The following is a 12,402-nucleotide window of genomic DNA, read 5'->3' on the forward strand; positions in this document are numbered from 1 at the left end:
GTTTTCTGCATGGATAGGAACTTGAAGTTTCAAGAAGCGACAATTTAATGCAACATTGAACCTACTAAAAATCTAGGAAAACCTAGCGAGACATTAAACTGTAAAACCCCTGTAAAGCCCTTGTAGATGACATTCTCGCCTACAATATAAATTACGACTAAGTGCCTATCCACTGAATGGAACGAGGACGACTAGACGTAAAATTTGTATTGGGAAAATGTAAGTAATAAACGTATGTTTGTACCGAAAGATTGATATTTGGTCCAAAGTAGATGTCGCATTAAACAATAGAACTCACTTGATATTTTACCACAGAAAGACAGATAGTCTCAATAAAAGTGTTCCACGTTAGACCTATGTCCTCATAAGAGCCTTTTAGAAGAACCGCAGTTGTATTTCTTAACTTAACAACAAAGCGACATATTCTGTCAAAGTAAATTTCATATGCTTTGCGGTCGGGTTGCTCGTAGATCAAGTCGAGAAACTCAGAACTACGATTCTGCGTTGCACAATACAACGGAAAAATTCAAGATTTTTTTTTCATTGAAAATCCATATTTTTTTGTTGGGAGTTTTTATTCGCATTAGCGGAAAATTGCGGCAGCTCATGCGATTTAATACGTTTGCTGCCGCAACTCATGATGTCGCCTTATTGAGACGCTGGTCTCCATTAGATGTGTGTTGAAGAAAGAAATTTAAAAGAACAGTAATTAAATATGATTTTGGTTTTCGGATTACTTTCAGGGTTGCGACAGCTCACACGATTTGATACGTTTGCTGCCGCAACACATGACTTCACATTTTTGAGACACTGGTTTCGCTTACATGTGGATGCTATAAAAGGAAATAGAATATAATAAACATGATTGTGTTTTACAATGCTTGAAGGGTTGAGACAGCTCACGCAATTTGATATGTTTGCTGCCGCAACCCAAGATGTCCCATTTTTGAGACGGTGGTCTCGGTTGTAAGGGTTTACAATAGAAGGAAATTAAAAAATACAGTATAAATAAATATAAATTTAAATGAATGCTTTTCATAGTACTGGAAGGGTTGTGACAACTATACAAATAATAAAGATAACTTTAAGTTAGTTAGCCCAAATGACCCCAATGGCTTAGTTAAGCGACTGGAGTGAATTTTGCCGTTGTATTATTTGAATTTATTACCAAAAAGGGTAGATGTATTAATTAAAGAAATTTTGGGGTGATTTTTTTTAGTTACCAAGTTTATTGTTCGAAAGTGATTCAGAAAAAGTAAGTAGAGACATGGAGATATTTAGAGTCAAGCTGGCACCCGAAAAGTCGGGAAAGTCAACAGCACATCCGCCGTATTCTATTGAAGGAAGTATATCTAGCTATGTGTACAAACAAAAAAAAACAAAGTTTATTACTTCCAAATTACTTAGTGTTACGCTTAAATTCCTTTTCTATGAAATATGTATTTTGAACCCAAATTCCTAACATGCATTGGGCGTTACGTGAAAGTAAAGTCGCGAAACGTTAGTTTTGTCCAAAATAACTACCTGCACCCAAACATTCTGTTTTAAGGCTAAAAATAGGCTCCACTTATGCGCATGCGCAATCAAGCTCTCAATTCATAACACGGTTCTAATTGTTAAGTCCAAAGCATTATAATCGAACCTCATAAGCTAGGTAGAATTATTATCAAGTCTTTAACTGCAAATACAACTTGCTTATTCATATAAAGCAGTTAAAACCAGCAAAATGTCGGTAAGTAACTGATGTTATTAGAAAATAGAGCTACCGCGTAATGTTGACAGCTGGCTAATAATATAATTCCGTGCAAGTAGCTTCCATACCAAACAAATTACCCATCTGCTTATTTATTCTTTTAATTATGGGATAATATATATATATATTTGGGTTATTGTGTATTGAGTTATGTTTAATATACTTTCTAATGTCAGTCGTTCTTAGGCAAGTAATAGATGATGATGGTTATGTCAATTACCTAAAGCGTTAAACCATAATTCCCGTAATTAATGGGTGAATTAGAGGCCTAGTAAGTATTTAGACTTTTCAAACAGCACCATCTTGTCTCAAACAATCTTTTATTGTCTAAAGCAAAGCTTGAATTAGTAATTAAACATTAATAAGTAGTAGACAACTGATAAAGAACCTTAAACATTTTTTAAATGCATACATATCACAGAAATGGGTGGGAATCGAACCCACGATCTACGGTGTGACAGTCAGGCCCACTAATCACTAAACCAACAGTCCATTGGTCTAATGGTTAAGAATGACGTAGGTACTGTTCAGCGTTTCAGAGTTTAGAGACCTTAAATTCGAAGTATCTTTACCATTGCGCTTTTGGCACCTTTGTAAATTATATAACTACTTTTCAAATCAACGGTTTTCAAAATTTCAGGTAACCATGTCAAGATATAAGCAACCAAAAAAGCTTGAAAACTTAGCATTATGCAGACTGGGAGATTGGGTGGCGCAGCAAGCAGAATGTCAAATGTTACCGATTGCAATGCTTTCGCAGAAAGATCCTAGTACGGCCCAAGACACCCTGTCCCACAACGTAGATTGTATAAGAGGATACTTGGATGTTAATGTACCATGGATGCTGCACGATTTACTAGTAAACGAAGCTATTAGGGCATTATCAAGTCTACTTGACAAAACTAAACAGTCATTAGGGTTTCGCGGCTGCATGGGTAAATTTGTAAGTCAAATGAACGTAATTGTAAAAATGGCAGAAGTATTATTTACGAAGAATTTAACTATTGTATCTGTTGACACTATTCCAAAGATGTTGCGAACTGTTTTCTATTCTAAGTTATACATGTTAAACGGACTTGTTTACCTTAACTTAGGTTCACTTTCTGGAGGTTGGAAAACCTCAGATATGGAATATGCAGTTATTAAATCCTTGAAGGAACTACACCGATTAAAGTATTTGTTTATAAACTACGATTGCACTGATAACATATTACGATGCGTTGTTGAAAATTGTAAACTTTTGGAAAAATTAGACGTTTCATGTTCTAAATGTATTACTAATGAAAGTATGGATATTGTAGCAAAAATGAAAAATCTCAGAAGTGTCCAATTGTACAGAACATTTGTCACTTTAGAAGGATTTGTAAAATTGCTAATAAAATGCAGAAATATCGAAGATATTGGCAGATGCGATGAAATCGGTAAAATTTTAGAGTACATAGACCTTAACTACTGTGAAATAACTACATTTAATTTAAAATCGTATGTTAGTAGATACGCCACATTAAATCAACTACAATTAGCCGTACAGATGTGCCCGTATATTAGGAGCATGACTGTGTTTCATAATACATTACAAAGTGACTTAATGGTACTTATAGGACTAGGGGAACTAAAAGAACTTAAACTATTATCGTGTGACTTTTACGCTGATCAGATTAAACAAATCCTTCAAGTTAAGGGTTGTAATTTAGTCAATTTACATCTCGAACATGTTGATCAAATAGACTTAAATGCTCTCATGTACATCAGTCAAATGTGCCCCTTCTTGGAGTCTTTAACATTATATAATTGTACGCTTATACAACACACGTCGCTGTACACAAAAAAGCTAGAAATAGAGCCTTTTCGCAATCTGAAAAAAATTACTTGTGTCTCTACATGTACCGATGAGCAATTGTTATTTATGCTAACTAATTGCATCAACGTTCAATTTATTCATTTAGGGACTGCGATACAACTCACAGACGAATTTATGTTTAACATACTAGACAAGAATCCGCTGGTTTATTTAAAGGAGCTACGTATTATGCAATCGGATTTCTTGACAATGATTTCCGTGCAGAGAATTATTCAAAGTTGCATGAGTTTAGAAATATTAGTGGAATTAGAAAGTTGGACGCTGTTAACAGAAAATGACCGCGAATATATCAGAAATTACATAAAAGTTAATAATTATAATATTGACACGGCTCCTATCAGAAGATATGACTCGTAATTAATAACGTTGTCACAGTGGGATAAAAAATAATTACAAGGCATGTGAGAACAAGAATGACAAATAATTGTTCGCCAAAATCATAAATATAGTCACAATTTTATGTCGAAGTTACAAAAATTTTGGTACATATTGAGCAGTATTTCATACCTAAGCACATTCAAAATTGAGGTAGTTCTCATGGTTAAAAATGAAAACCACAGTAATCATATACATTTTGTTTATAATGTATTGTATAGGTATTTATTTCAGTTGTATAAAAGAGAAGTAAGTAAGAACCATTTGCCTTACAAAAATTTTAAGTACTCTAATTTGTAATTATAGTTTTAGGTTTAAGTGTAAATATAAAACAAAGTTTTTTTTACTTCATAAACACTTGAAAATTGATGTACTGCAGTTTTTCTTTTTAAGTTAAATTTTACCCCTATTCAACCAGATAACCAAGAATAAGAATTTAAGAGCATACTTACTATAAATTGTAATCATCTTTGTTTTAAGAAAAGTACCTAATACTAATAATTAATATAAAATTAAGTAAAGCAACTATGTAACTACATATTTACATAGTTGTTATGTAATTACATAATACAAATACATTAAACATAACATTTTTATTTTTGTAGTAAATCATAAAAGACATGAAAAAATGAAAATATTCTGTAAATAATATAATTTTAATTTATACTACATTACATAAATATATTGAGAATGTAATAAATACCAGACTTTAATATACTCAGGGTAATGTTTCGTTTTCAGTTTGAAAACTTGTCTACTGATACTTAAACACAATTAGCTCTATAATAACACAAACCACTTTTGTAAATTGTTTTTTAATTATTTTCTGAATTATCATGAGTTAAGTGCACAGTTACCTTTGTTTGTTTTTTCAATATCCTTGTAATTTGGTACCAGAGCAAACATATACACAGGATAGATACCATTAGGAAAATTTGCTTGTTTACATTGCTTAATTCTTTTTAAAAGACACTTTTTGAATATTTTAATATACTGTTTGAAAGATCGAGTCACAGATGAATCTGTAGTATCCTTTTCACTTCTTCCTGATGAAGTAACATTTTCTTTTACTACTATAATACCATTTTCAGAAAGGGAATCCCTGCAAATAGATTATTATTTATACAAGGCAATTAGGTAGTATAAATAACTCTGAAAGACTATTTTTAAAGCCTTACCTGCATCTAATAAGGTAAGCCTCCAAATCATCATCTGTGAGGTACCCCAATACCCATTGATTCCAAATAACATCATATTTTCTTACAGGTTTGAACTCTTGAAGGCTAACCTTAAATAATGTGCCCAATTTAGATTGATGTTCGCCTACATACTCTTTAATAGCGTTGATGAACTTTTCATCAGGTTCTACAACATCAACAGTTTTAAAATGTGGGATTAATAACTGTTTAGTTATTCTGCCAATACCTGCACCACAATCAAGCGCTGTGTTTGTAGAAGGAGGAGTATTAGAAGTAAGTAGAGTTTTTAGGAACATTTCTGATCCTTCTATATCTGCACTTGAAATGAACCCAAAGCCTCCTAAAACACCATCGACGGTAGGAGGAATATCTGCCCAGTATTGTAACGATTTTTCATAATTAATATTAAAATCATCATTTTCAATCATTTTGATGAAATTTAATGTTTCTAATAGTTCAGACGTTCTCACACATTGTTTGTCGTAAAAAAAGGAAGTCAACTGTCAAGTCAATGTCATTTACAGTGTCAAAGTCAATTGTGTAAATTTTAATACTTTTATACTGTGATTCTGTTGCGTTTGAACGGAGCGTAAACAAAGACATTATATACTCTATAATACTAGCAGCGTAAATTACCAAGTTTGTGGTTGGAACTTGACAAGAACAACAATGGTAATAACGTTATGACAATAACTCATTTGTATAACTTAAAATAATAAAAAATACTATAGTACACATTTACAAGTAATAACAAACAAAAATTAAAATTATTGCCAGCGGATAAATAAATTAAATAATAATTTCGAAGAAAGGTGTGCAACACCGTCGAGCGTGTTTTTCTTTTCATACGTCAAAAACGCAAGTCCAGACGTTTTCAAAATGGTTTGTGTTAATAATTTGTAATCTAAATATTTCACGTTAATCTAGTGACATTTCGTTTGTGTTGCATTTGAAAATGGTTATGTGATTACTTTTCAATTGGTTTTAATTTATATTTCTCTATGATAAATTGTATAGTTAGGCCGAGTGCGAGACCGCCGTCCCTTACTTCAATAATTTTACCGAATTTTAGTGATAAACAATGTGTACTTTTCTATGCATACGAATAAAACTTGGCTTTATTAGCACTCCAGTAAACTCGACATCTGTAAGTAAATCTAAGCTGTGTAAAAGTGAAATAATACTAGTGTTTTGATTTCATTTCAGGGTAAGGTTAAGTGTTCGGAATTGCGAACGAAGGACAAGAAGGAGTTGTTCAAGCAACTCGAGGAGTTAAAAACAGAATTGACCAATCTCCGTGTTGCTAAAGTTACCGGAGGAGTTGCATCAAAACTGTCCAAAATGTGAGTATATTTTTCAATTTTAACATTTCTTCGAAATTTCATATTAGTTCATGATAATTTTTTTAAGACCCTGTACTAATGCAATGTAATAATGGCAATTAAATACATTTCAAATTGGATCTACCATAATTAAAAGATTTTTTTCTAACTATTGTATTAAAATTCTATGTAAGAAATGCGTTACTGAAGTGATAAGTTTTACCTGGGCCTCAACATACTATTTCATCTAATAAGTTATTTTCGTTGTAGTTTGCAAAAATTACTGTGTTAATTTACATTGTTTTCGTTACAGCCGCGTTGTAAGGAAAGCTATTGCACGCGTGTACATTGTTTACCACCAAAAAATGAAGGTTAACCTTCGTAACCACTACAAGAACAAGAAGTATAAGCCCCTAGACCTGAGGACCAAGAGAACTCGTGCTATGCGCAAAGCACTCACCAAGCATGAATCTAAAATCAAAACAAGGAAAGAGATCAGAAAGAAGTCTCTGTTCCCCCCACGAGTATATGCAGTCAAGGCTTAAATTAAATGTTTAAGTAATATTTCGTTTTTCATTTTTTAGATTGTCTTTTTCTTGAAAACCACTATATTTGTATTATTTCTATCTTTTGACTTGTACCTTCTAAACAATCACACATTAATTAAATAATTTAATAGAAACTTAAAGCCCATCTGCACTTATCATACGAGAAAATTACCACTTGAAACAAGATGAATAATATCAGAAAAGTTGAATAATTTCAAGCAATTGAGGGACATGATAAATACTTTTCACAACTTTATTGTTTGTAACTAACACTACATACAATGCCTGTACCTTGTTGCTTGTGTAACCCTTCTAACCTGGCAAATACTATCCATGCCATCTTTGGCAAATGTGTCTTATATGCTTTTTGCCCCTACTCCAGTGTGATTGTGTAAAATCTTAGACTTGCTTTCTTAAAATAGCAAAATAGGTTTTGGTGGAGAAGAGACGATCGCTATAGGTCGACATTAATTGGTTTATGAGCTAGCCTCTTAAAAATTAAACTTTTTAACCCTCGAGAATGAGACAGATGTTTACTTGGTAAAATAAAATTTGGGAAATAACATTCATATTTAGGAAGTGCCATCATTAGCAATTTTTCAACTTTTACCATCAAGAATGAGAAGAAGACATTTCACAGATCATTAGAAACAAACATTTTTGTAGGCAAATCGCCTATGTCGGTCGTATACAAATCATCGTTCTAGCCTTTTCCCTACTATGTTGGGGTCGGCTTCCGGTCTAACCGGTTTCAGCTGAGTACCAGTGTTTTACAAGGAGCGACTGCCTATCTGACCTCAACCCAGTTCCCTGGGCAACACGATACCCCTTGGTTAGACTGGTTGCCAGACTTTTCAAGCTTCTGAAAAGCCGTAACGACTGCCAAAGATGTTGGAATAACAGCCGGGACCAGCGTTGCCAGTTTTTTTTATTGATAAGTCGGATCTTTGGTACTTTTTGAGTAAAAATGGCGGGATTCCTCCGTCAAAAGCGGGACATATTAAAGTTGATGTTCGATGTTCCGCGGGCGAACAACATAAGCAAACAAGTTAACAACAACTTAACTGCGCGAAAAATTTATCGAGCTTTTTTTTAGATTCGTATTTGGAGTGAATCCGCCCCGGGCGACGGTGAACCACGCTACGCCACGCAATAGTCTGTGTGAATCCTACGAAAGGCGTACGGTCAAATTCTCTCCGAAAAGCGGGAACGAGCCTGTCTCGCGCAAGACATTAAAATTTGATTTAAAAATCGGGACGTCTGGCAACGCTGGCCGGGGACCACAATTTAACAAGCCTCCCGAAACACGGAGGACCCCGTTATGACAAAGATGGTCACCCATCTACGGACCTACCGCGTCAAGCGTAGCTTTACCTGTGATCAATTAACTTATGCGGTTATAGCTTAGCCACAAGCATAGTATTAATACAAATAAGATAAAAAAAGGAAATCAGTTTTTTTTTTACTTTGTTTCACCGACAAAAATTCAAAGCTGGTTTCTCTATGGCGTACTAAACATTAATTTACACTACCTAGTATAGTAGTATATCTTCTATGTAAACCTTTCAGACTTCTAAGCAGAGTCAGGTAAAATAAAATTAAAAGCGTGAATCTTATATTTTAGTTTGGGAATAGCAATTACCTAAATAGGCTTTTAGGAGCTCAGTGTCAGTATTTCGAAAATATAATATCTCCATAGATTTCATTCAAATTTTTGGTGGTATCTTATGTATTGCGTCGATTTTGATAAATTTTACTGTACTGTTTCCATTCGTTTATTTTATTTTTGACACCTCGAGTACCGAATCAAATTTTAATAGTGATGGTCTGATGCGTTATCGAATCGATTTTTTATTACAAAAGATTTTATTTGTGAACAAGTTTTAATTTTATTTTATTTGTATTTTATTTTTTGATCCATGCATTGCATAAGGAAATGAATTACGAAATATTTGAGAAATGGTTTCGGGAAATGTTTGGCAGATTAACAAAATGCCAACGCAAGACAATAAAAAAAAATCATAAACTGGCTCATACCGTGTACCTTTACTCATATTCATTAATTTGCAGCAAATAAATTCGATCCTAATAATAGCTACATAACGTTTAAATATTTTCATTAGCATTAGATTAAAAATATTATCACAATTAATATATAAATTTTTCCGAATGGCACAACTTTAAGTGGGCGTTACCCGTCAATAAACTATCTATTCTTATTTATTTCAAAATATTTTTCCACTGTAATGTCGTCTTTTATAGGCGTGAACTGTCGAAAAGAAAATAAGCGAATGGACGACGTATAATAGGCACCTTAATTAATAATGCTAGCCAACCGAGCAACTGTAGTTATTCCATATAAATTATTTTCATTAAATATCTATTGAAGAAGATCTGGAACACATTTAAGAGGAATAAGAGGATTAGAATAGATTTCTGAATATTTTTTTTTATATCCTGGTACAACTCACACACGGTTATCTGATCCCAAGCTAAGCAGAGCTTGTGTTATGGTAACTAGACAACTGATAAACTTATTTATATATTTCTTAATACATACATATTATAGATAAATTACACCCAGACACCAGAACAAATGATCATGCTCATCACACAACATTTGTCCTGGGCGGGAATCGAACCCACTACCTCCGGCAAAGCAGTCAGGGTCACTAACCACTAGACTAACAGGCCCGTCAAGATTCTCAGATCTTCGATCCATTATGCACACAAAATTTCATAAGTATCGGTCAAGTCGTTTAGGCGAAGTTGAAATACAAACACCGCGACGCGAAAATTTATATCTATGGTATTAAGCTGTGTTTTCTATATACCTACCAATGAGTTTTTCTGTGAATTTAAAGCTATTCTTTACTAACCAATTGAAGGGAAAGATCCTTTATATAGTGAAATATTTATGCGCGTTGAAGGGAAACTAGAATTTTAAAAATCTGAGTAACTTTTAATAAATCTAGTATTTTATTGTTCATGATAACATGCAAATTACTAAATTAGCACATTCAATTTCTCCTTACTCTAGTTGATTAGTTAAATTGATCGTTTATTTCTTGCCGGCAGCATAAATATTAACAATAACATTGCATTCTCTCTTTTAGTGTCAACTTGACACTGACAGTCATTTATTGTCAGAAAAGTTTACCGAATTGAAACTACCTGAATTCTAAACTTCTTGCGATCACGATATTTTTAATGTTCCTGTATGTGCATTATAAAACGCAATCTATGATAATACATTTTACTTTTTGAATATTTAGTTCTAATATGATTTCAGTTGTGCATTGTTTTCTGTTACTATTTCTTTTTACATTAGAGAATGCCGCCTGTTCTGAAAGTAAAGGATTCATTGTTTACTGTCCCTGTATGGGTAAGAACTTTTTAATTAAATTTATTTGTATCTCATTTCATTCATGGTAAGATTCCCCGAAATTTATTTGATTTATTATTAAATAATTACAACCTATGCTATAAATACAACTTGTATACTATCGACTATCTTCACTCGCTTTTGTACTCGGGAAATTTAGCCGTACATCTAATTTGTGTTACTCAATCAATTTTCTTATATTACAGGGAGGTTTGGAAATCAAGCTGATCACTTTTTAGGCGCTCTAGCATTTAGTCAAGGATTGAATAGAACTTTGGTATTGCCACCATGGGTAGAATACCGATATGGAGAGCCCAGATCTGTACAAGTGCCATTCAAAACTTATTTTAATGTAGAAAATCTAGCTTTAACTCATAATGTAGTAACCATGGAGCATTTCATGACCAATATTGCTCCTAGTGTTTGGCCAAATAGCAGACGAATCTCATTTTGTTACACACAAAGAATGGGTGAAGAGAAAAGTAGTTGCAATGCTAAATCAGGAAACCCTTTTGGACCATTTTGGGATACTTTCAACATAGATTTTGTTGACTCTGAGTTTTATGGCCCTTTAAATTATGATGTGTATAATAAAGAAATGATGGATAAATGGAAACAAAAATATTCTAATGAACAGTGGCCTGTTTTGGCTTTTACAGGTAATGGTTAAATATATATTTATAAACTATTCCAAAATTAAGACTATTTGTGTTTACAACTAAGATAATTTCCAGTTTTATTCAATTAAGCAAATTATAAATTAGCAATCTAGATTTATAAATACACTCTACCCTAATAAATTAATCAAACTTTTCATTATTAGGAGCACCTGCCAGTTTCCCAGTCCAGAAAGAAAATGTACATTTACAGAAGTATCTTAAATGGAGTGATGATATAGCTAATAAGACAAGATTATTTATAAAAAAGAATATGAGTGGAGGTGGTTTTCTGGGCATACACTTGAGGAATGGGCAAGATTGGGTTAAAGCCTGTCAGCATGTTCGTGACAGCACTATGTTATTTGCAGCTCCACAGTGTGTGGGATACAAAAATGAAAGAGGACCATTAACATTGTCAATGTGTTTGCCACAACCAGCAGACATAATTAAGTAAGAAATACTTTTCTATTTTCTTTATAAATCATGATTAATTATGAGTTTTTACAATAGTATTCTTAGAATAAAAATAAACCTACTTAATTTATTTATTTAGTACTGTGGAAGAATTACAGCTTAAAAGATTTAATAAACAAACAACCATACTTGACAAATAGCCAATTACAAGTCATGTGTAGAATTATTCTAAATTTAATAACTTTTATATTAGCAGAATACCATTTTTCAAATGTATATTAAACAGTAAATATGTAATTTTGTTACAGGCAAGTAAAGAGAGCACTGAAAAAGTTAGAAAACATAAAGTACATCTTTGTGGCCTCCGATTCAAACCATATGATTGATGACTTGAACAAAGCATTACAGCATGCTGAAGTATCAGTAATCAGACTTCAGCCAATGAATCCACATTTAGATTTAGCTATTCTAGGACAAGCAAACTACTTTATTGGTAATTGTGTATCATCTTATTCAGCATTTGTTAAAAGAGAAAGAGATTCAAAAGGTTTGCCTTCGGAATTTTGGTCATTTCCTCATCGGAAAAAAAGTAAACATGAAGAGCTATGAAACATTTTAAATCATACACACCTACCGCTGTACTTAAATTCTTATAAAGCTTAGCACTTCATATAAATATTGTCATTTGAGGTCATTTTACAAATATACAAACATTTTTTTTTGTGTAATGTTCCATTGGTGCTAATTTACTAAATAAGATAATGGCTGGGTATTGGAAAAGCTGGGTTTTGGCGATTAACAGTCAACTGTCGAGACTCCCAGTCTCTGCATTTGTAAGGCAAACATGACTAGCAGAAATAAGTTTACATACTTTTTAAGTATGCTT

At 32.8% G+C, this 12,402-nt stretch overlaps 4 protein-coding genes across 5 annotated transcripts; 3 read left to right on the top strand and 1 right to left on the bottom strand.

Annotated features, from left to right (window-relative positions):
- The first annotated feature begins 1,027 nt into the window (after nucleotides 1-1,027).
- Nucleotides 1,028-4,845, top strand: LOC113501553. Of its 2 annotated transcripts, none has more exons than XM_026882750.1 (2): nucleotides 1,028-1,732; nucleotides 2,394-4,845. In XM_026882750.1, the coding sequence occupies exons 1-2, from the start codon at nucleotides 1,727-1,729 to the stop codon at nucleotides 3,969-3,971; spliced, it is 1,584 nt and encodes a 527-aa protein (XP_026738551.1). In that variant the 5' UTR covers nucleotides 1,028-1,726; the 3' UTR covers nucleotides 3,972-4,845. The 2 variants fall into 2 exon arrangements, with proteins under 2 accessions (XP_026738551.1, XP_026738552.1); XM_026882751.1 differs by lacking the exon at nucleotides 1,028-1,732 and adding an exon at nucleotides 1,741-2,024.
- LOC113501555 (N-terminal Xaa-Pro-Lys N-methyltransferase 1-B-like) lies at nucleotides 4,791-5,696 on the bottom strand. Its single transcript, XM_026882754.1, has 2 exons — nucleotides 5,168-5,696; nucleotides 4,791-5,091 (listed from the first exon to the last, which is right to left on the bottom strand). The coding sequence occupies exons 1-2, from the start codon at nucleotides 5,614-5,616 to the stop codon at nucleotides 4,824-4,826; spliced, it is 717 nt and encodes a 238-aa protein (XP_026738555.1). The 5' UTR covers nucleotides 5,617-5,696; the 3' UTR covers nucleotides 4,791-4,823.
- Nucleotides 5,697-5,963: 267 nt separating this feature from the next.
- Nucleotides 5,964-7,074, top strand: LOC113501556 (60S ribosomal protein L35). Its single transcript, XM_026882755.1, has 3 exons — nucleotides 5,964-6,070; nucleotides 6,395-6,531; nucleotides 6,824-7,074. Exons 1-3 carry the CDS (start codon nucleotides 6,068-6,070, stop codon nucleotides 7,053-7,055), a joined length of 372 nt encoding a protein of 123 aa, XP_026738556.1. The 5' UTR covers nucleotides 5,964-6,067; the 3' UTR covers nucleotides 7,056-7,074.
- A 3,101-nt stretch (nucleotides 7,075-10,175) lies between these two features.
- Nucleotides 10,176-12,389, top strand: LOC113501472 (GDP-fucose protein O-fucosyltransferase 1). Its single transcript, XM_026882631.1, has 4 exons — nucleotides 10,176-10,443; nucleotides 10,650-11,102; nucleotides 11,267-11,552; nucleotides 11,825-12,389. Exons 1-4 carry the CDS (start codon nucleotides 10,341-10,343, stop codon nucleotides 12,123-12,125), a joined length of 1,143 nt encoding a protein of 380 aa, XP_026738432.1. The 5' UTR covers nucleotides 10,176-10,340; the 3' UTR covers nucleotides 12,126-12,389.
- The last annotated feature ends 13 nt before the right edge of the window (nucleotides 12,390-12,402 follow it).

The sequence above is a fragment of the Trichoplusia ni genome, chromosome 15, assembly GCF_003590095.1.
Source record: "Trichoplusia ni isolate ovarian cell line Hi5 chromosome 15, tn1, whole genome shotgun sequence".
Classification (NCBI taxonomy): domain Eukaryota; kingdom Metazoa; phylum Arthropoda; class Insecta; order Lepidoptera; family Noctuidae; genus Trichoplusia; species Trichoplusia ni.